The 24,550-nt window shown below is 45.9% G+C and overlaps 1 protein-coding gene across 6 annotated transcripts in view; it reads left to right on the forward strand.

Annotated features, from left to right (window-relative positions):
• akap12b (A kinase (PRKA) anchor protein 12b) overlaps positions 1-20,944 on the forward strand; it is a 93,924-nt gene extending 72,980 nt beyond the window's left edge. For 2 of the 6 annotated variants that reach the window (XM_072581345.1, XM_072581343.1), the window contains 2 exons: positions 10,264-16,504; positions 19,345-20,943. In XM_072581345.1, coding sequence (XP_072437446.1) covers positions 10,305-16,490 — 6,186 coding nt within the window. In that variant the 5' untranslated portion in view covers positions 10,264-10,304 and the 3' untranslated portion in view covers positions 16,491-16,504; positions 19,345-20,943. Of the gene's footprint in view, positions 1-4,179; positions 4,208-8,884; positions 9,028-10,263; positions 16,505-19,344 lie in introns of those variants that run through there. The other 4 variants (XM_072581342.1, XM_072581344.1, XM_072581346.1 and 1 more) reach the window with 4 other exon arrangements.
• Positions 20,945-24,550: the final 3,606 nt, after the last annotated feature.

Raw genomic sequence — 24,550 nt, forward strand, 5'->3', positions numbered from 1 at the left:
GGGTAAGAGAGAGAAGTAACAAGAGACAGGAGATCGGTTAGTCTAAATCTTGTTGACACAGTCCGTGAGCTCCTCAGGTTTGCTGCTTTAAATTTCCCTTTCAAGCCTTGCTGAGTGAAATCTGTGCTCTACACATCCAATAGAGAGAATGACTATACCTTCCTCTGGCAGTTCCTTTTAGTGTTGTGTGCTGCCTTTGTCAAGGGGCTCTGTGATGCTTTAATGCATAACATTCCTTAGTGTGTAGGGCCTTCTCAGATGGTAGCCTCCAGGTGTGGTCTGAGCCAACCATCTGCCCTCCCTTTTGAAGGGGCTTTAGTTAACTTAACCTTGAGGGGGCTGAGGTGGGGGTGTTGTCACATGATGCACTTTGTTTCTGAAGTGTTTTGTTTGAATTTCTCTGCAGTTATGTAAATGAGCATGCGGAACATTTACACAGTCAGCATTGTCTGCTTTATTGTCCAGTTTAAATTCTGGAGTAATACTGAGTCATCCAGCAAGGAAACAGACCCTTCAGCCCGACTAGTCCACACCGACCAGATATTCTAAATTAATCTGGTCTGTTTTGCCAGCATTTGGCCCATTTCCCTCTAAACCCTTGGAGACAGGAAGGACTGCAGATGCTGCAAGCCAGAATTAATAGATGTGACGCACAGCAGGTCGAGCAGCAAAGCCGATGTTTCGGGCTGAGACCCTTCGTCAGGACTGGGGAGGGGGTGGGGAACCCAGAAATAAATGGGGAAGGAGAGGGGCTGCTGGGGAAGGGTAAGTGGGTTGGTGCTTGGATGCAGGTAGGGGGGTTATTGTGATTGTGATTGTTTGGTGGAAAGGGGTGGAGTGGATAAATGAGTAGGAAGATGGACAGATTAGGTCAGGTCAGGGAGGCGAGGAGGAGGACTGGACATGGGATAAGGCTCCAGATGCCTTTTTAAATGATGTAACTGTACCAGCCTCCCCTTCCTCTGGCAACTCATTCCATACACTCACCACCCTCCGCATGAAAATATTGCCCCGCAGGTCCCTTTGGATTCTCTCCTCTCTCGCCTTAAAGCTATGCCGACATGGTTTTGGACTCTCCTACCTTGGAGAAAAGACCTTGGCTATTCACCTCATCTACATCCCTGGTGATTTAATAAATATCTATAAGATCATCACAAACCACTTACGCACCGGGGGGAAAAAGAAAATTTCTAGCCTATCCGATCTTTATCAACTCAAATCCTCCAGTCTCTGTAACATCCTTGTAAGTCCTTTTTGCTCTGTTTCCAGTTTATAACATCCTTTCTATAGCAGGGTGACCAGAATGGTGCATGGTACTCCAAATATGGCCGTACGAATGTCTTGCACAGCCATAATATGATGGCTCAATGTCTGTACTCCGTGCTCTAACCAGTGAAGGCAAACGTGCCAAATGCCACCTTCATTATCTTGTCTGTGTGAGACTGCTTTCAAGGAAGCATGTACCTGTGCACCTTGTTCTCTCTGGACATCACTCCATAGGGCCCTACCATTAACTGTAATGCCTGTTCTGGTTTGTTGAACAAAAATGCTCCTCCTCCCATTTATCTGAATTAAACTCTATTTGCCACTCCTCAGCCCAGTTGATCAAGATTCCGTCGTACTGTGGGATATCTTTCTTCACTGTCCACCGTACCACTGATTTTACTTTCCTCCCCCAAGTGCAATATGTAGGTCATATTGTATCTGTAGTGCCTTAGTGATATCTCTTAACCTTTTGAATCAGACGGTTATCTGTCTTAAGTCCTGTTCTAGAGACTTTAACACATCATCCAGGAAAACACTTTATATTAGTGTTGAGGGACTCCTGGACTGTCAGGTACACCTTTTGAGATCTTAAAGACCCAGTCTGCTGCCTTTTGAGTATAAAAGATCTTACGGCATTATTTAGAAAAAGGGCAAAGACCAACATTTATTCTTTAACTAGCATCTCGATTGACAGCTGCATTTTCTTATGTTGCAGCCATAGAGTCTCTCAGCACGGAAGCAGACCCTTCACTCCAACCAGTCCATGCTGACCATAATCCCAAATAAACTCTAGTCCCACCTACCTGTGCTTGGCCCATATCCCTCCGAATATTCCGTATTCATGAACTTATCAAAATGTCTTTCAGAACATCATAACTATATCCATATCCAACACTTCCTCTGGGAGTTCATTCCACACACTGTCCACTTTTTTTTTTAAATGTTGCCTTTCATATCTTTTTAAAATCTTTCTCCTTTCACTTGAAAAATATGCCCCCAGTCTTCAAATCCCCCACCCCAGGGAAAAGACACCTGCCATTCACCTTGCCTATACTTGTCAAGATTTTATAAATCTCTCTGCCTCCTATGCTCCAATGAGAAAAATTCTAGCCTAGCCTTTATAACTCAAACCTTCCATTCCTGGTAAATCTCTTCTGAACCTCTCCAGCTTAATACCATCTTTCCTATAAGAGGTTGCAGTCGCTCAGTGGTTAGCACTGCTGCCTCACCTCACCAGGCACCTGGGTTCGATTCCAGCCTTGGGTGACCGACTGTGTGGAGTTTGCACATTCTCCCTGTGTCTGCGTGGATTTCCTCCCACAATCCAAAGATGTGCAGGTTAGATGGATTGCTAAATGGCCCATAGTGGCGGGGGGGGGTTGTGTGTATGTAGGTTAGGTAAATTAACAATGGGGAATGCAGAGTAGGTCTGGATGGGATGCTTTTCAGAGGGTCAGTGTGGGCCAGATGGGCTGAATGATCTGTGTCCACACTGCAGGGATTCTATGGTTCTAGGGCAACCAGAATTGTGCGCAATACTCCAGAACAGATCACCCCAATATCCTATGCAATCTTGACATGACATTCCAACTCCTAAACTCAAATGAAGGTAAGCATGCTAAACTCTGCCTTAACCAGCCTGTGATGCAAATTCCAAAGGATTATGCGCCTGACCCTCCTAAGTCTCTCTGTTCTACAACACTACCCAGGGCCCTACCATTAATTGTATAAGTCCTTGTTTGGTTTTACCAACATGCAATACCTTGCATTTTCCAAATTAAACTCCATTTGCCACTCAGCCCATTGACAAAATTGATCAAGATCTTGGTCATCTCAGAGAACCACCTTTAACCAATTTTGGTGTTATCTACAAATGTGCTAACCATGCCTTCTATATTCTCATCTAAATCATTTACATAAACAACAAACAAAAGTGGACCCAGCACCGATCCCTGTGGAACTCCTCTGCTAATAGGCCTCCGATCCAAAAATCTATCACTGTGCCTCCAACTGTCAAGCCAATTTTGTATCTGTAACCCCACTTCTGAAATAAAGCAATTTGCGTTGATGGTTAGAAGACCGTATCCAAATGCAACTCTGTTTGCATTTTCTGGATGGGCAAAGAATTAAGTTACAATATGCTGGGACTTTTTTAAAAAAAAAAATTGGAATTGCTTCCAGAACAGAAATTGCTTCAAAATTGGTCTTGTTTAATGTAATTCGTTGAGTCAGGCATATGGACATGATCTGTAATTTTCAAAGTACAATTTTCCCCCTTTCTCTTATGATTAACTTCTAAACCTCCTACAACAACTGAATTGTACCTGAATAGATTGTCTTAGTCTCTTCTGTGGGATTTGGATGGATTTTTCTTAGTACGTAGTTGTTTAAAACTTCAGAACCCTTGACTGGGTGGCCCAGTGCCAGACTGGAGGATAGTGTCTCTTGAATGAAAATTCCAAAAGACTTTTAAGAAATTGGATAAGGAAAATTTAAGTATTTTCAGAAGCCTTCCCTTCCAACTGAGCCTGACCGCCTCCTTTAAAATAGCCCAAATTAATGAGGGTTAAGGTAAAGTTGTTTTAAGTTGTTCCCTCCCCCACCCAAAACAAAGGCTGTTGTCAAAGCTCACCTTTTCAGAATATGAGCTTAGTTGTAAGTGAATCTGAAGGTCCATGCCTGGTCCTTTCTGTAACCTAACCCATGACCTTGATTGTGACGACATCAAAAGGATGGTTTCAGCACTGCTTAGCAGTCAGTGAAATGGGAAGGACTGCAATGCAGAGCCTGGGTACTGAACTGGGAGTGGAGACTGGTGCGCAGAGTTTAGTGTGCCCCTGAAGAGCATCTTTTATGATGACTTGAACTGCTGCAGCATGATGCTGTTTGTTGCGGTGCTTGTCAGATGAACTTGCAATCGCTGTTGTGATGATTCCTGAAGGTGAGCAGGGTTTCAGCTGGAAGGGCACAGAGCCTGCTGCTATTGCTCAACCAGTACAGTTATTTTAAAATTTTAAATATAGTGTCCGTAGAGAGCTTTGATGCAGGATTTCAAAATTTGCATCTCCCAACTGGAAAGATGTAAAGAAACTGTGTGGTAGGTAGGAAAAAACAGACTTGTCCTATTTCTGAAGTTGTTGGCTAATACAAGACTGTGACAGGTGACCTTTTTGTTTGTTTGGTATAAAAAGCATTTGTGCTCTTTGCAGAGGCTACAGTTGTGGAACTGCACAGTACATGTGCTGTCTGTGTACAGTATGGATTGTCTCAATTACAGTTGCTAGAGTGAGTGGGTGTAACCTTCGAAAGGGTATCTCTGGCCTACACCTTTTAGATCTGTTAGGTAATTTGATTAAATTTAGAATGCCACTCTCAATCGTGTGTATCCATGCATATTGTGCATTCAAAGTTTCTTCTTTCCTGCTCTTTGACTCTGTTCTGGGGAAGTGTCCTGTGTGGTTTATCTTCTATTGTTGTGTATTTTCATCTGTATTTTATTTCCTCTGACTTTGCCAGTTGCCCCTCCATTTCTTCCCAAGACTGTTTTCTGTCTGTCTCTCTAACCTGTTTGGTTTCTTGGACACATGAGGGATAAAACTTCCTCACCCCCAACTTCTAGCACCTGATAGATTCCACTACTCCCATGTTGCAAGACCTTTTTTTAATATTATGGTTCCCTCCCGCTCCCCCTCTTTTCCTCATGTCTCCTCTCTCACACTCCTCATTCCTCTGTTCCCTGCTCTATGGTATAGCACTCTCTTCACCAAGATTAATGGACAGTAATTATAATCTGCTTTTTACCATGTTCTCGGACACTTTCTCATAAATGCTAATGAGAGAGTGGTCTTTGAGAGTAAAATTAAAGCATTACATTTGCAGTAATCCTTGCAGTGTTCTTTATGACCACAGCAACAGGAGGCAGTGATTTAATCCACTCTGCCTGTTCATCATTTGGTGAGATCACAGTTGATCTGCAACTTGATTTCATAGACCTAAAGCAACTAAGCCTTTTTGGTTAATGAAAAAGTATCAGTGTCTGATTTAAAAATTTCAGTCACCTAGCAGTAACTGTTGTTTCGGGAGGAGTTCCAAACTTCTTCTTTCCTTTTTTTTTGTCAAAATGGTTCCTAATTCTGTCCCTGGAAGATCAGGCCCCAGTTTATATCCTTTACCTTCCGTCCTTAAATAATAAAGTGAAATGTGCAGTTTCCAATCTAGAGGAATGATTCCCAAGTTGAGTTTGGGAAGATTAGCATTAGGGTGACTGCAATGCTCTCTACTTTTTAAACTTATCTGGTCCTTTGGATTGTCATTTCTATGTTTTTTGTTTGGTGAGCTCCTGTCCCTGATTGTTAATTTTCTTAGGGTGCTGGTGTGCTGATGTTGCCCTGTGTTTTAAGTAATGATGCAGAGTAAATATTCAACATGTTCACCTCTTCCTCAGTCTCAATGACAGTGCCACTCGGTTTTGAAGGGCGCTGCATTGCTCCTGACCAGCCTTATTTGGCAAGGCAATGGTACATTCCTTTTGTAGTTTTTGTTATTCCTTAAATTACTCCTCCCTATTCTGTCTTTCTGGAGTTTTCTTTTGACGAGCAGGGCTCCCTTGACCTTTACTGTACACTGGTTCTCATTTATTCACATTTTTAAATGTTTCCCACTGACCTATCATTTGGCCCATTTGATTCGCCCAATTTATTGTTGACACAAAATTCACTTTTTAAAGTGAGCATCGGGCAATAGGAGACTTCCTCCATCCAACCTGATCCCCGATTGAAAATGGATTGACAATGTTATGGGCCAGACCAAGCCCCCTCAAACTGTACAGAAGATCATCTAGACCCTAGCTGCTGCTTATTTTATAGGTAAATAGAAGCTATTGCATTCCAGATGCTATTCAATTGGTCAAACTACTGGATTTAAAGCAAAATGCACTTTATTCATTCACTCTAGTTAAAATACAGCAAAAGCAAGCAATTGGAATAACTCCATTAGAAAACATAACAGAATAAAAGCTACATTAATTATTACTAATTAACTGTTCCAATATAGTAACACCCCATGAACACTCCCTTGGCAAAAAGACAAATTCAGAACACAGGTTGTTGCAGGCTGTTACAGATTTTGGCTGTAATTGAGGGGGAAAGAATAGCTTTCACCTCTTCAAGGCCCTCTACAGCAACTGCTTCACAAGTTGTTCATGTTTTCATAACTGTTTGGCACCTGTCCCTTAAAACCTCTTTAAAAGAAACAAGACAAAATAATCTCTTAAAGCCACAGCATTGTCACAACAACATACTGTGCACATACCAACAACTTTAATTGATGTGGGTGCTAGAAATCTGAAACTGAATGCTAGACAAACTCTTTTGGCAGTGTCTGTGGAGAGAGAAACGGTAAACATTTGATTCTGGTTTGGCTTTTCAGAGCTAATAGTCTTATAAATAGTGCTGGGAATTGCCTCAGCTGCTGAAGTTGTGTACAGGTTAAAGTACATCCATAATGGTTTCTCCCCTTCCATTATCACTCTCCGTTCCTCCAGCCGCACAACTTTCTAAAATTGCACACTCCTCACTCCCTTTACTCAACTTCTGAAATGTCTTCCAGAAAACTTTTTTTTGAAAAAAAAATCTCTCCTAGTGTCTCTTTCAGCTTAACTTGTCTGTTTACTCTTGTTACAAATTGCCTTCAGAGTTTTTTTTTGTTAAAGGCGCTATCTAAATGCAAGGTTGGATGTGGGTGTGCTACTGTAAACATTAGCTTGACCTTTTATATATAAGTCAATTTGTACCAATACTATTGGGATTGTTAGCAATGACCATAACATTTATGTATATAGCTTTTTTTTTGATATGACTGAAATGGTTGAAGTTGTGCAAACAGATTTTCTAAAGATGTTTGAAGTATCACAATAAACCTCTTTGCAAAATTAAAACCTAAATGATTAAGTTGACCTTGCACAACTGGACAAAGAATAGAAAGCAGAGCAAAAGCAGTGAATGATTTTCAGACTGGAGAGGGTGCACCATGTTCCAAGGGTGGAGATTACTCATATCAAGGATAACTGAGCTCAATGACCCAGACTTGCGTGTGCATGGCATAATTTCAAGACGTGCAGTTAAGTGAGGGATTCAGAACAGATTTCAGTGCATTGACTGTTCAGATGGGCAGACCCGTGACAGATGGGATTTTTTAGGAAGATTTGAAGAGAGGGAGTACGTATTCAGTTGTATTCTTTTTAAGAATTACATGAACTGCAAGATATACAGATAACTGTACACAAGTCTTTGAAACTGACTGTTAGAGCAGTTAGAATCCCTGGCTTTAGAAGGTTTAGGTTGAAGACTAAAGCAAGGAAGTTATGATAATCACTTAACAGATTTAGGCCTCACAGAGCACTGTGTATTTAGTTCTGGACATTGTTTCAGGAAGGTGGTTTGAGGTTTTGGAAAGATATACAGAAGAATGATCAAAGAATGGAACCTAGGCTAAGAGATTTCAGCAATTTAGAGGTTGGGGATTTCCTTTGGTGTAGACGAAGGTAGGAAGAGATTTTGGCAGTAGCTCAAACATCTTGAATAATACAGGTAGAGTATATTGTGTGTGGCATACGGGTCGGTGACCAGAGGACAGATTTAAGGATGGTGGAAGAAAATTCAGTAGCAACTTTGAAAAGAGAATTGGATAAATAGTTGATGGAAAAAGAGTCGCTGACCTGTGGGGATAGTGAAGGGGAGGGAGACTCATCTAAAAGCTGCTATAGATCTAGTGGACCCAGTTGACATCACTTGTATCCTTCCATAATTTGTGTTAACAGCTTTAAAGTCACACAACTGAAGGAGACTTTGAGGCAAGATTCTGTGCAGCAAAGCTAGGATGCTCTTAATAACTAAAGGATTACTTTCCTGTGGCTTTTGACTGGATAGGAGACCAGCATTAGCTTGTGGTTGTGGTTTATAGGAGCTCACTGGGTGGGGATCGTGTATTGATGAGGGTAAGGTCAAGTATGCTTTTCCCTCTTGGTGTCCTCACCACCTATCTCAGACCCGGTCTAGGAGCTATATCCTTTATGACCTGACCAACTTGATCAGTTGTGCTGCTGCTGAGCCACTCTTGGTAGTGGACATTGGGGTATTTCAGAGTGCATTTTGCACCCTAGCCACCCTTGGTGCTTTCTCCAAATGTTGTTCAACATGGAGAAGTATCAATTCATTAGCTGATGGGGAAGTGGGGGAGGTGTGCAGGGGGAGGGATTGGTAGCAGTATTAATCAGCAAGAAGTTTCCTTGCCCATGTGTGGCCTGATACCATGAAGGCATCTGGAATCAATATTGAGGATCTCCAGGGCAGTACTCTCTACTGTATTGTCATCACTGCTGGACCTATCCTGCCCAGGAGTGGTGATAGTGTCTGGGACAATTTGTCAGGTATGATTCCTATGAGTATGACTGAGTTAGGCTCCTGCTTGACTCTTCTGCAAGGTAGCTGTCCCATTTTTGGCAATAGCCTTCAGATTTTGGGAGACGATTGTTGTCTTGACAGGGCTGTATTTGCCATTTTTGTGTCTACATTGATGCCAGCTAGTCTGGCTGTGGCTGTTAACAACTGCTGGCTTGTTAAGCTGTTGCAGAGTGCTGTTGAGTCCACCATGTTGCTGCAGTCCCAAGGTGAAACGTTTTGACGGTCATGAGTCTTCAGAACTCTCTACTTCCACCACCCGAGGAAGAGTTTTGGCATTTTTAAAGTGGATGGATCGATTATGGTGAGCACGAAGTAAAACGTCATCGATATAGCTGGGAATGCGAATTTGAGGTTGCAGTCAGATCGGGCTCAAGGGTTGAAGTGGCCTGCTTATACTGTTTGAATGAGAGTCTTGCTGGATACTGTTGCAATTAGGCCTGGCAGAACTAACTGTACAACCATCTTAGAGCCCTACTTGCCCGGGGAGATGAAATCTGGAAAGGCTGGCTCTCTGCTGGAAAATTGGCTAGATTGAATCTCCAAAATTTGGAAACAACAAAATATCTTTTTTAATTAAAGTGAAACTTTTTGTTCCACCTTAAACAAGGGTTTGGAGGTAGTTCGGCAGCAAGGGGTGATATTTGTGGCTTAAATCTTTAATTGAATGGTTTGGTTTGGGGGAAAAATGTTGACTACTTAGCATCGTGGAGATGTACAGCATGGAAACAACAGACCCTTTGGTCAGCATGGACGAGGTGGACCAGAGATCCCAACCCAATCTAGTCGCACCTGGCCCCATATCCCTTCCTATTCTTATACCCATTCAGATGCCTTTTAAATTGCCTGTAATTGTACCAGCCTCCACACTTCCTCTGGCAGCTCATTCTGTACACATGCCACCCTCTGAGTGAAAAAGTTGCCCCTTAGGTCCCTTTTATATCTTTCCCGTCTCACCCTAAACCTATGCCCTCTAGCTCTGAATTCCCCCACGCCAGGGAAAAGACTTTGTCTATTTATCCATGCCCCTCGTGATTTTATAAACCTCTATAAGGTCACCCTCAGCCTCCGACGTACCAGGGAAAACTGCCCCAGCATGTTCAGCCTCTCCCTAAAGCTCAAATCCTCCAACTCTGACAATATCCTTGTAAATCTTTTCTGAACCCTTTCAGGTTTCATGATGTATTTCTGATAGGAAGGAGACCAAATTGCATGCAGTATTCGAACTAATGTCCTGTACAACATGACCTCCCAACTCCTATACTCAATACTCTGACCAATAAAGGAAAGCATACCAAATGCTGCCTTCACTATCCTATCTACCTGCGACTCCATTTTCAAGGAGTTATGAACCTGCACTCCAAGGTCTTTGTTTAGCAACACTCCCTAGGACCTTACCATTAAGCATACAAGTCCTGCTAAGATTTGCTTTCCCAAAATGCAGCACCTCCCATTTTATCTAAATTAAACTACTACTTTCTCTTGACACTGAATCAGATTCTATTTGATACTTACCTTTTTGAATCTTTTCTATTTGCAGTTGAACCACCTGTCAAAACCCAAGAGGAGAAACTAATCGAAATGGACTTTGAGAAAAAGGAGACTCCCACTCAAACCAAAGATGAGGAGCCAAGAGATTCCCAGGAAGACGCAGATCCTCCTGTTGAAATTGGAGAGGAGGCACAAGCTGGTGAGGTTGGCTTCAAGAAGGTCTTCAAATTTGTGGGCTGCACGTTCACAGTGAAGAAAGAGAACCCTGACAAGCTGGAACCAGTGCAGTTGCTGACTGTGAAAAAGGATGAAGCAAGTGAGATAGACGGCGAATCTAAGCAAGAAATGGGAGGAATGACAAATGGTGACTTGAGTCTTGCCGCTCATGAGGCAGAGGAGAGTCCACCTGAGGTTCTCACCCCTGGAGAAATGGAAGAGTCCACCAGTCAGGCGGCACCAAATCCCACTGTTGCCGAGAAGCCAGTGAAGTCTGCCGTTAGTCCGGTCGAGAACCCTGCTGTGGATTCCCCCTTAAAGAGATTTTTTTGGCAAGGCTTTTTCTCAGTGTTGCAAAGGAAGCCAAGCTTCAAGAAGGCTGAAGATGAACCCCTGGTCATTGGGGAGAAGCCGGAGGTAAATGGAGAGCAGAAGGAAAATGAGGAGCAAGTCGTTGCTGCTGGAGATGTTAATGGTGAGGAAGGTGACCATGGACCTTCGAAGGGGCCTTCTGCGTCACAAGATGATGCTGAAATCTTGGAGGTTCGCCCAGTGAAAGAAAAAGAGCGAGATGACGATTTTGAGGACCTCTCAGCGGAACTGGCCAAAGTCAGAGAGGCTGAAGGATTGATTTTGGACTCTGAGAAGATTGGGGAGGACAGCGTGTCCACAGAAGACGGTGGGCAATGTGGCCCCAAAATGAAGATGACCGCCCCAGCCTTGGAGATGGATCAGGCGACCCAGCTGACTGTGCAAAGCCAGTTGGCTCAGAGACAGGTGAAGCCAGAATCTGCTGCCATTGAAGATTTGGCAGGGCTTCAAACAGAACAGACCGATGTAGACGTGGATCAAACACCAGGCAAGGTCCAGGAGCCTGTAGTGGGAGAGGCGGAGCTCTTGTCATCCCAGGAAAAGGCCAAGCTGCAGGGCAGCCCCCTGAAGAAACTCTTCACCAGTAGTAGCACCAAAAAGCACTCTGGGAAGAAACGAAAACGTGGCAAAAGAAAGGCCCAACTGAGAAATGACGACGAGACACGACTTCAGTCATCCACCGAATCGGAGGGCAGTCCAGATGGCCAGAAGATGGACATCCCTCCTTTAACATCCCCTGAGGAAGCGGGTGATGCAGTCTCTGCCGAGATGCCAGATGCTTCCAATCCTGAGGTAGAGACAATAAATGAAGCCAGTGATGGTGAGAGGAAGAAAGAGAACATTACCGCATGGGCGTCATTTAAGAAGTTAGTGACATCGAAAAAGCGCCCCAAAGTACAATCTGAGAGTGACCGAGAAGATGAGCAGACTGATAAAGCGAAGGGAGCAGCTGTCTCCTCTAGTGAGAGTGTGAGCGCTGCCCCGGCCGATAAGCCAGAAAAACCAAATGCCGAGGACCTGAGTTTGGAGCGGAATACTGAGGATCCCAAAAAGAAAGCGGATGCCCCTGTAACCTGGGAGGCGCTGATCTGCGTCGGGTCCTCCAAGAAGAGAACAAGAAAGTCCAACTCGAAAGCCCTGCAACCAGATGCGGAGGCCCAAAAATCACCCGAGGGAGCCATCCAAGTGCCGGACAGTGCTGAGGAACTGAATGCTAGTGTTCCACAGGATATAGATCAGGAGCAAGGCACAGCATCTCCAGAAGGTACCGTCAGCAGTCCAGTGGAGGCGGATGTATCTGACAGCGCAGTCTCCGTGTGGGAATCCTTTAAGAGGTTGGTGACCTCGAGCCGCAAGTCCAAATTCAAGAGTGAAGACCGTGCAGACGACTCTGTTGTTGCAGCCGAAGCTGCTGTTCCCGAGACCGAACAGGCCAAGGAGGAGTCCTGGATGTCTCTGAGAAAACTGATCCCAGGCCGAAGAAAGAAGAGGTCTGATGCCAGAGCTGACCAGCCTGTGGTGGAGGATGTTGGAAAAGAGACCACAGAGGCAGAGTTGGGAGTGAGCAAGGGTGAAGAGCCAGACACACCAGCAGTGGTTCCCCTTTCTGAATATGATGCTGTCGAGGAAGAGAGAGCAGCTAAGGAGCAGCAGGAAACAGTCAGAACAAATGCTCTTCCCGAGGGGGAAGTTATAACTAAGTCGGAAGCACCAGCTGAAGGTGGGGAGCCGAGGGTCGAGCAAGCCATTACTGTGAACCAGGGAGCTGTAGAAGCAATCAAAAGCAGCGTTGATGAGAGATCACCATCATGGATATCAACCGCAGTCCCAGACGTCATTGAGAAGAGGGTTGAAGGTGAAGGAAAAGTAGTCGAAGAAATTGTGACAGAGGGGGAGCAGTTGGAGCGTGGCGACGCAGCCTCACCAGCAGAAGTAACCAAAACAATCTGTCACGATGAGACTGCCAGCGAGGCAGAGGAGATTACCTGTGAGGTCGCTGTGGCACCAGACTACCTGGCTGAGGAGACAGCCAAGATGGTTTCAGCAGTCTTGCAGACCTCTGAGATCCTAGTGACAACTGCGGAGTGCACCTTTGTGCCAGAAGATGAGGTTCTGGTAACCAGACAAACCGATGAGTCACTGCAGGAGGCGGTTGTGGAAGTGACAGAGGCGGTCCGCAAAGAGACCCTAGTGGCCACTCACCCTGTTGTGGATGAGACAGTGGTGGCCCAGGAAGAGGCTCTGGTGGCCACCCACCCTGTTGTGGATGAGACAGTGGTGGCCCAGGAAGAGGCTCTGGTGGCCACCCACCCTGTTGTGGATGAGACAGTGGTGGCCCAGGAAGAGGCTCTGGTGGCTGCCCACCCTGTTGTGGAGGAGACAGTGGTGGCCCAGGAAGAGACCCTCGTGGCCGCTCACCCTGTTGTGGATGAGACAGTGGTGGCCCATGGAGAGACCCTGGTGGCCACCCACCCTGTTGTGGCTGAGACAGTGGTGGCCCAGGAAGAGACTCTGGTGGCCGCCCACTCTGTGGATGAGACTGAGGCGGCCCACGAAGAGGCTCTGGTGGCTGCCCACCCTGTTGTGGATGAGATTGAGGCGGCCCGCGAAGAGACCCTAGTGGCCACTCACCCTGTTGTGGATGAGACCGTGGTGGCCCAGGAAGAGACCCTAGTGGCCGCCCACCCTGTTGTGGATGAGACAGTGGTGGCCCAGGAAGAGACCCTAGTGGCCGCTCACCCTGTTGTGGATGAGACAGTGGTGGCCCACGAAGAGACTCTGGTGGCCGCCCACCCTGTTGTGGATGAGATTGAGGCGGCCCACGAAGAGGCTCTGGTGGCCGCCCACCCTGTTGTGGATGATATTGAGGCGGCCCACGAAGAGATTCTGGTGGCCGCCCACCCTGTTGTGGATGAGATTGAGGCGGCCCACGAAGAGACTCTGGTGGCCGTCCACCCTGTTGTGGATGAGATTGAGGCGGCCCGCGAAGAGACCCTAGTGGCCACTCACCCTGTTGTGGATGAGACAGTGGTGGCCCAGGAAGAGGCTCTGGTGGCTGCCCACCCTGTTGTGGAGGAGACAGTGGTGGCCCAGGAAGAGACCCTCGTGGCCGCTCACCCTGTTGTGGATGAGACAGTGGTGGCCCATGGAGAGACTCTGGTGGCTGCCCACCCTGTTGTGGATGAGACAGTGGTGGCCCAGGAAGAGACTCTGGTGGCTGCCCACCCTGTTGTGGATGAGACAGTGGTGGCCCACGAAGAGACTCTGGTGGCCGTCCACCCTGTTGTGGATGAGATTGAGGCGGCCCGCGAAGAGACCCTAGTGGCCACTCACCCTGTTGTGGATGAGACAGTGGTGGCCCAGGAAGAGGCTCTGGTGGCTGCCCACCCTGTTGTGGAGGAGACAGTGGTGGCCCAGGAAGAGACCCTCGTGGCCGCTCACCCTGTTGTGGATGAGACAGTGGTGGCCCATGGAGAGACTCTGGTGGCTGCCCACCCTGTTGTGGATGAGACAGTGGTGGCCCAGGAAGAGACTCTGGTGGCTGCCCACCCTGTTGTGGATGAGACAGTGGTGGCTCACGAAGAGACTCTGGTGGCTGCCCACCCTGTTGTGGATGAGACAGTGGTGGCCCCGGAAGAGACTCTGGTGGCTGCCCACCCTGTTGTGGATGAGATGGAGGTGGCCGCCCACTCTGTGGTCAAGACAGAGGCGGCCCATGAAGAGGCTCTGGTGGCTGCCTACCCAGATGTGGACGAGACCGAGGCGGCCCATGAGAGTCTGGCTGCCCGCCCGGGTGTGGACGAGACAGAGGCGTCCCACGCGGAGACCATGATGGCCGACCACCCTGTTGTGGATGAGATTGAGGCAGCCCGTGAAGAGACCCTGGTGGCCTCCCACCCTGTTGTGGATGAGACAGTGGTGGCCCACGAAGAGACCCTAGTGGCCGCCTATCCTGTTGTGGATGAGACAGTGGTGGCCCGCGAAGAGACCCTAGTGGCCACCTATCCTGTTGTGGATGAGACAGTGGTGGCCTGCGAAGAGACTCTGGTGGCCGCCCACCCGGGTGTGGACGAGACCGAGGCGGCCCATGAGACTCTGGCTGCCCGCCCGGGTGTGGACGAGACAGAGGCGTCCCACGCGGAGACCATGGTGGCCGCCCACCCTGTTGTGGACAAGATAGAGGCGGCCTGTGAAGAGACCCTGGCCGCCCACCCAGTTGTGGACGAGACTGGGGTGGCCGCCCGCCCGGTTGTGGAAGAGATGAGGGCGGCCCACAAAGAGACAGCCGCTCACCCAGTTATGGATGAGACCGGGGCAGCCCGCCTGGTTCTGGATGAGACCGGGGTGGCCCGCGAAGACATTGTGGTGGCCGCCTGCTTGGTTGTGGACGAGACGGGGGCAGCCTGCAAAGAGACTGCGGTGGCCGCCCGCCCAGTTGTGGACGAGACGGGGGCAGCCTGCAAAGAGACTGCGGTGGCCGCCCGCCCAGTTGTGGACGAGACGGGGGCAGCCTGCAAAGAGACTGCGGTGGCCGCCCGCCCAGTTGTGGACGAGATGGGGGCGGCCCGTAAAGTGACTCTGGTGGCCGCCTGCCCAGTTCTGGACGAGACAAGGGTGGCCCATGAAGAGACTGTGGTGGTCGCCTGCCCAGTTGTGGCCGAGATAGGGGTGGCCAGTGAAGAGTTTGTGGTGGCCGCTGGCCCAGGTGCGGAGGAGACTGAGGCGGCCCGCAAAGAGACTGTGGTGGCCGCCTGCCCAGTGGATGAGACGGGGGTGGTACATGAAGATTCTGTGGTGGCTGCCTGTCCTGTTGTGGATGAGACGGAGGCGGCCCACGAAGAGACTGTGGTGGTTGCCCGTCCGGTTGTGGACGAGATGGGGGTGGCCCGTGAAGTGACTCTCGTGGCCACCTGCCCAGTTCTGGATGAGACGGGGGTGGCCTGTGAAGTGACTCTGGCCTCCAACCCGGTTGTGGAAGTGACGGCGGCCTGCGAAGAGACTCTGGTGACCGCTCGCCCAGATATGGACGAGACGGGGGTGGTCTGCGAAGAGATGGTGGCCGCCCACCCAGTTGTGCCTGAGATAGGGACAGCCCGCGGAGAGACTGTGGTAGCTGCCTACCCGGTTGTGGATGAGACGGGAGCGGCCCACGAAGAGACTGTAGTGGCTGCCCGCCTGGTTCTGGATGAGACCGCGGCGGTCTGCGAAGACAATGTGGTGGCCGCTCGTCCGGCTGTAGACGAGACTGGGGTGGCCCGCGAAGGGACAGTAGTGGCCACACGCCCGGTTATGGACGAGACCGGGGCAGCCCGCCTGGTTCTGGATGAGACCGGGGTGGCCCGCGAAGACATTGTGGTGGCCGCCTGCTTGGTTGTGGACGAGACGGGGGCAGCCTGCAAAGAGACTGCGGTGGCCGCCCGCCCAGTTGTGGACGAGACGGGGGTGGCCTGTGAAGTGACTCTGGTGGCCTCCCACGCGGTTGTGGAAGTGATGGGGGCAGCCTGTGAAGAGACTCTGGTGGCCACCTGCCCGGTTATGGACGAGATGGGGGTGGCCAGCAAAGAGACTCTGGTGGCCACCTGCCTGGTTACGCAGGATACAGATCAGGAGCAAGGCACAGCATCTCGGGAAGGTACCGTCAGCAGTCCAGTGGAGAGGGATGTATCTGACGGCGCTGTCTCCGTGTAGGAATCATTTAAGAGGTTGGTGACCTCCTTTCTGCTGACCCTTGCAACCTCTCTGTTGGGCCATTGAAATCTTGATTACTGATAAATGCCAAAGATGTAGATCTTTTTGTAGCTGAGTTCAGAACCCAGTAGCAACCTTTGCTTTGAGTGCAGTAGCTCACTGCAGTGACTGTGGGCTCAGTGATGACACTGCTTTCAGAGTTCCAATTCTTTGGCTTGCTCTCTTTAAAAGGTAAGCTCGGTGTTTCCTTCACTGTTAGTCTCTTGTTGCTCTGTTAAATCAGTTGCTTAGGCACTCTGACCCTACTGCAGAGGTAACAACATGTCCAAAACTCATTGTCTTTTGATATTATTTTAGTTCTTTTTAGTCTCATTCAGTACTTTTCCATAAGGGTTGTGTTTTTCTTTTTCTCCTTCCCGCTTTATCTTGAGCCTTTTTCACCAACACTTTTTAAAGCTGTTAACATTTTTCCTCTTTTCTCAATGTTCTAAACTTTACATCAACAGTTCATTGTTAACGAAACACAACACTAGTACACAAATTCTTGTTTCAAGCTGGTTTCTTGAGCTTCCCTTTGGACAATAGGATGTTACTTCCATTTACTGTGATGCATTGTGGAATGTCCTTGCTCTTTAACAAGACTTTTTTAAAAAAAAAATACATTTCATGTTCCTCTATCATCTTCAAAGCCAAGAAGGGTGCCTAAAACCTGATGTAATTTTCTCTCTCATTCTAGGCCTAAGGTTCTCTGCATGATCTTTCTTACTGCATAGCTCACTAAGTTGATTATTCAATGCACCTTGCGTTCTATTGCACCAGTTTTGTTGGCAGAGTGACAAAAACACTTAGATCTTCAGAGATAAAGCCAGCACTATAGATCTTGCTTGATAATGGTTCTTCAGCTTTTTCTGTTGCTTGTTTTCATCCAGTCCTAAAGCCTATCCCCCCAGCATCCCCTTTTCTCTGTTTCTAGCCTGTCTTTATTTTTAGTCAAAGTCCTCTAATATTTGATGTGTGATACTACTTGTTGTCTCGATCGTTCTTTCTCTGACTTTTAACCTTTTGCATGAGAATCAAAACAATCCTTTTGTTCTCAAACATCCACTTGAGCTACAAATTGTTGCCTTTCCTAAAATCTCATTTAAGCTGGTGAGTTTCTTTAGGCTTCCAAGTTTTCCATTGTCTCAGCAGAAATGCATTTGTAATTCTGCCAGCTTCCATTCTGTGTACTTTTTTCTTTGCTTTGTCTGTTGGATTCTGAGTTCTCTCTTCTTTCTATGTTTGCTTGAACACTTCATTTTGTTTGAGGAGTGCTTAACTTAATTGTTTCCACTCCCTCCATTGAAAACTGATCTCCCTCCACTCAGAATAATGTCTTCTGGTCGTCCAAGTTCCAGTTTCATGGGCTTTCATTTTAGTTTACTCTGATGTAAATTGTGGTAACCACTGATAAGTGAATGCTGTTACAGTCTACATCTATATTACTTTGGTCAGTGGAGTTTCTGTCTTTATTGTGATAGTTGATCTGATTTACTTGGCTGTCCAGATATTCCAGTAACTGGCTTTGCCAGGGTTGATGTTTAAACTGTAGTTTTTGTCCTAATTTTACTGCATTCAAACAGCCCCAATCAACCCTGATGTGACCTCTTGCTTTTGGAGGTTGTGCGCCTCACATGTGAGAATTTGTGCATTATCTTTCACCAAGAAATCTCATGACCATACTGATCTCTGGAGAACTACTGTCTGGCTTGATCTTGTTCATGACGACTTTGGGATCCTCAGCAGCTGCACTTTGAATTACTGAATTAAGCATATTATTTGTGTAATCCTCAAGTTGAAAGATGCAGCTGCTATTTTGACGAAGAGCCACTGTGACTTTTTCATGTTTCTCTCTAAGTGAGTAGATAAGGACTTGTTTGTGCTAATCTTTCTCTCTTCCAGTCCATCTTCATAAATAAGAATATAGATTGATAATCTATACATTTCTTGAATGCTGTTTTCAACTCCTTGATATTCTAATGATCGAAGTAGCAGTTCCTTTGGGTGTTAGTGTTTTTTTTGTTTTTTTGATACCTTGCAATGGTTACTAAAAGGCAACAGACTTTGCCCCGTGGTGTCCACCTCATTCATGCTGATAATTGTTTATATTGACCATATTTGATGAAGGGAAAGAGGTTTAATGAGGTATTTTTGTTGTCATCCTTGGCTGTTTGAAGGGATCTCTCTCTGAGGATCCCTTGCCTGGCTCCAGCTAACTGTTGGTCTAGTAGTGCCATGGAGACTTCTGGCTCTCCCATTGGTCATGACCTCTAATACTGATCTTGAGGTACTATCAGCAGCATGTGGGACTGTCAATTACATGCTGGGAGGTGGTGGAGGGGATCATTGAGCTATCCCTGCTAAATTGCCTCAGTAACCAAGAGATTTCCTCTTGAACAATTTATGCTGATACTATGGTGTCAACTTCTAATTTTGAAATCATTCTATTTCCAAATCTCAAGGTGCCTTTGTTCAGTTTTCTAAATTTATTTAGAAGCCTTTTCAGACATTTGTGACCCAGAATTTAACTTGTTAAAAGGTGAGCAGCAACTATACTTGACTAATTAATTAGTTATTGTTCACCGGCACAAGACCGAAGTATCTCTTTTGAGGGACAATTGGCTTTGCAGTGTGAACGTCACTGTTAAATATGGCACAAGGTGAGGAACCAGGTTTTAATAAAGTACCACAGTGTGAGTTGAGATTTAACCTACATTTTTGGTACAATTCTTGTAGTACATGCTAGCCATTGAGCTAACCAATGCCCCCATTCATTGTTAAACATTGATAATTTTATTTTTGTGTGCATTTGCAGCGCTCCAAACAGACACTCGTGAAATAGAATGTGAAGACACAATGCTACTGTGACAAGACCAAGTACCACTGTTGATTGACAATCCCGAATCAATTCGCGAGCTATATCTACATAGGCATTTAATAATTTCTTGCTTTTAACCTGATGATAAACACAATGGTGTCTGAAAATTGAAGGGGTATTTGTTCAAAAATCTGGCAATGCAGCTTTGTATCATCAGTTTGTTACATTTAGGATATTCTTAGAATTAAACTTGTTGATTAAAAAGCTGTGTCTTTTTCATTTAATTTGGATTTTGATAACGGAGTTAACTTTGGTGTTCTTAATGTTTGATAAAGGACTACAGTGTTGACAGCTTAAAACCTAGGACAACCTGAGAGTGAAACAGGTCCATAGAAATGGCAGGTACAGCAAGCTAAACTTAATGATATTTCATGATTTGATTTGCCTGAACAAAGCTCACCCTGATCATTTAGAATTTTGAAGTGCACTCAAGGTTCTGGCAAAGCTGATCTCAATTCTAAGGAATAACTTCAATCTGAAGTCCTCCTAAAGCTAACTTTAGTGCATTGTGCAAAGTTGAACCATGCAAAATTGGCCTCGCTGACATCCTGGACTGTTGCATATGTTCCAGAGGATGAAATGTGACCATCATTCATAGAACATAGAAAGGTACAGCACAGAACAGGCCATTTGGCCCATGCTGTTGTGCTGAGATTCATTTAATTCCTTTAGACTGTTGGGTGACTGGATCCAGATCGCTAAAATTTGAAGCTTTTAATGAAAGTGCATTAAATTGGGTTATTAGTCAAGGTTTGTTTGGACTTTCATAATGATCTCTGAGATGTGCCTTGCTATTGCATAAATTAATGCTCACATGCCATTAAGACAAGAACATTAATGTTTTTTTGACAAATTTGTGACTGATCTCATCATTCCATCCCAATATTTTTCTCACTAAACTCCAGCATTAAAACAATGTTTTAAGCTGATTATTCAGGTTACCCTGTTCAGCATATTTCCTCCCTTACCCAATTAATAAACTAACACCCTAGCCTTGTAACACTGTCACTGTACAGTAAATGATCAGGTTAAAAATGGTAACTACTGTCTACTTGTGTACTGCATGAATTTAAGATTAGCTTAGATTCCCTACAGTATAGAAACAGGCCCTTCAACCCAACAAGTCCACACCGACCCTCCGAAGAGTAACCCACCGAGACCCATTTTCCCTCTGACTAATGCACCTAAGTTATAGGCAATTTAGCATGGCCAATTCACCAGACCTGACACCTGGAGCACCTGGAGGAAAACCATGCAGACACTGGGAGAAAGGCAACTGTCTATGGGAGTTTGCACAGAGGGTGGAATTGAGCTCCGGTGCCTGGCGCTGTGAGGCAAGTGCTCACCACTGACCCATGCTGCCTTGAGCAGAATCTGAGAGACTGATGCTGCTCTTATTAACGCTGCTGTGCTTTTATAACAATGTGAAATTGACATTTGTATAAATTGTATTTGCTGTGTATCTAAGCCATATTGGAATAACTAAAACACTATGAATAAAGTAATATTAAGCATTGTTGTATGGAGATGCTCCTGTTCTGTGGCATTGACTGTTAATGAAGTTCATGAGGTAGAAATTTAGTCCATTCATTCCTCAATTAGTCCTACTGAGCCTTTTTCCCCTATAGCGCTCTCTTCTTTTCTTTACCAAAGTTACTATTACATCTGATTTCACCATAGTTTCAGAATGAGCATTCTAGATCCTAGCTCATCGATGTAAGTGAGGAGTATTCCATCAAGCTCCAAAATTGTGCCTTTGTAGATAGTGGACAGGTTTCTAGGATTGCTGACTTCTGACTGGCTTTTGTAACCACAGTATTTATAGGGGAAGTTCAGTTTCTGGTCAATGGTAACCTAAGATTGCTGAATCCCTTATCAAATCAATGCTACTGAATGCTAAACAGTGATATTGGACTTCCATATATTGGAGATGGACATTATTGGTGGTGTTAATTTTGTGTTAAATATAAATCATTTTACTATACACTGTCTTCAATAACAAAATTAATATTAATGATAAAGGAACCCTTAAAATACACAAGTGCCTGAAAAATCAATAATAGCTGTTTGCCCCTATGTTTATCTTTTTATTTCCCTCCTAGTTCTCTATTTATTGTAGAGCTTTGCTATTTGAATTGGCAACTAGATTTTGAAGGGGAAGGTTGAAAAGAAATAATAGGGCCTAGCTCTCAATGTCGGAAGAGAGCATGGCTCTTAGCAACCCTTCCCCTACCACCACCTGATGCTACATTCAACTGTTTGAGGCTGCCCTCTGCTGATGGGATAAACTTCAAACAGACATTGTTTAATTACCATCAATTGCAGGAAAGCTAAAGCATACACTGCCCAGAGAGGGGAGGGTGTAATGTCCCTTCATTTGCTTGGCAGTAGCTAATCTCAAAATGAATCATGATGGAGAGGGTACTTTGAACCTGGTATGATACAAAGGTCAAATGTGTTCTTTGGCCTGTAGTGAAATTCACCTATGGAGGTATTTAGCTAAATGGTCTAACAAGCCCATTTGCCATAGGTCTGCACATGGATTTACTTTCAAGATCACAAAATTAGAAGAGACATCCAGATTTAAGAGCAACCCTTCATTTTTTTTTGATCAGTGAAAATATCCATCATGAATGCCCATGGGCTCAGGTACTTCAAACTTCTCCTGATGGCTTAAAACATTAGCAGCATTAATAGGGCAGTGAGTACAGAAACTGCCCATTCCCCTCTGTTAGCAGTCCATCTGCTGACGGGCATGGGTTCAAGAATTACTTGGTTCCCTCAGCCCAAAGCCATTGTTAGCTGGATAAATTTTACTTCTAACACTCTCCAGTTCTAAGGAAACAGTTTTATATCAAGTGTACAGCCAGCAAAGATCAAAAAATAGGTTTGATAGTGGGGGTGGGGGGAAGAGAGAGGGGAGAAGAGGCAGAGAAGTGATTAAATAACAATAGGGATTGTATGGTGAATACTGTAAGTATACAAATACCATATTCTCTCAGCTGATGAATCAGTACTTCTCTATGTTGAGCAATGCTAGGAGGAAGCACTGAGGGCTACAAGGATGAATGATTACATGAGATTCCCTACAGTATGGAAATAGGCCCTTTGGCCCAAGTCCACCATGTCCCCACGAGGAGTAACCCACCCAGACCCAGTCCCCGACCCTGTATTTACCCTGAATGCCCCTAACAGTATGGGCAATTTATCACAGCCAATTCACCTGACCTGCACCTAGAGAAAACCCATGCAGACAGAGAATGTGCAGACAGTTGTCAAGGTGGGAATTGAACCCAGGTCCTGGCGCTGATAGACAACAGTGCTAGCCAATGAGCTACCATGCTGCCTGGTGACAGCAGATCTAAAACGTAGGAGGTGGAGAGAGAACTAACAAGATAGAAAACATACCTGATCTTAGCCTTAATCTACTAGCTGCACATCCATGACTGGATTGCTAAGAGTGACCACTGCAGAGTGCTTTTGGAGACCAAAGTCCCTCATGGATATTGATAACACCCACCATTGTGTTTGTAGCACTATTACAGTGTTAAATGGGGGGGGGGGGGGGGGGGGGAAGGAAAGAGAGAGAGACTTTGAACAGATCTAGCATCCTAAGATGGGCCATCAACAGCAGCAAAATTTTACTCCAGTATAATCTGCAACCTCTTGTAATCAGCCATTACCATCAAACCTGGGGATCAACCCTGAATTGACTGAGTGCAGGACAGCATGAAGAGCATCAAGCTTACCTTAAAACAAGGTATCAACCCAGTAAAGTTACTAAATAGGACTACTTGCGTGTCAAACAGCATAAGCAATCCCCCAACCAACAGATCAGATCACAACTCTGGTCTTGCCACATCTAGTCATGAATGGTCATAAACAACTCACTGGAGGAAGCAGCCCCACAAATATCCCCATTCTCAACAACGGGTGAGACCAACACTTCAGTGTAAAAGAGAAGGCTGAATCTTCTTCAACCTTCAGCTAGAAGGGTCAAGTGAATGATCCATCTCTGCCTTCTCCATTAGTCCCCAGCATCACAAATGCCAGTTTTCAGTCAATTCAATTCACTCCACAGGATAACAGAAATATGCAAGGATGCACTGGCTACTGCAAAGGCTATGGGTCCTGACAATATTCTGACATCAGGACTGAAGGCCTATTCTCTAGAGCTTGCCTCGCCACCAACTAAGCACTACTAGAAGAGTAAAACACTGGCATCTACCTGACAGTGGGAAATTTGCCCATCAGTCTACTCTTGATCAGTGAAGTCCTGGAGGGGGTCATCAACAGTGCTATCAAACAGCACCTGCTCAGAGATAACCTCAGCACTGACACAGCTTGTGCTCTACGAGGACCGTTTACCTCCTGACCTCATTACAGTCTTGATACAAACATGGACAGAAGCACTTATTTCCAGTGTTGAGATGGGAGTGAAAGCCTTTGACATCAATGCCATATTTGACCATGTGTGGCATCAAGGAGCCCTGGCAAACTGGAATCATTGGGTCTCAAGGGCAAACACGCCACTGGCTGGAGTCATACCAAGTACATAAGATGATGGTTGTGGTTGTTGGCGATCTCAAGGACATCTCTGCAGGAGTTTCTCCGGGTGGTGTCTTAGGCCCAACCATCTTCAGCTGCTTCATCAATGATCAGAAGTGGGGATATTCAATGACTGCACACTGTTCAGCACCATTCATGATTTCTCAGATACTGAAGCAGTCCATTTTGAAATGCAACACGATTTGGACAATATCCGGATTGACCTGACAAGCAGCAAGTAACATGTTACAAATGCAAGGCAATGAGTATCTCCAATAAGAGAAAGAGAAATTAACCACCATCTGCTGACATTCAATGGTATTACCATCACTGAATCCCCATTCTCAATATAGGGGACTACTACTGACCAGAAAATCAAAAGGATTTGCCCTATAAATACAGTTGCTACAAGAGCAGGTCAGAGGTTAAGAATACTATAGCAAGTAATTCACCTCCTGACTCCCCCCAAAGCCCATCCACCATCTACCAGGCAAAAGTCAGAAGTGTGATGGAATACTCCCCACCAATCTGGATGGGTGCAGCTCCAACAAAACTCTAAGCTTGGCACCAGCCAGGACAAAGCAGCCTGGTTGAT

Source organism: Chiloscyllium punctatum, chromosome 11 (genome assembly GCF_047496795.1).
Source record: "Chiloscyllium punctatum isolate Juve2018m chromosome 11, sChiPun1.3, whole genome shotgun sequence".
Classification (NCBI taxonomy): domain Eukaryota; kingdom Metazoa; phylum Chordata; class Chondrichthyes; order Orectolobiformes; family Hemiscylliidae; genus Chiloscyllium; species Chiloscyllium punctatum.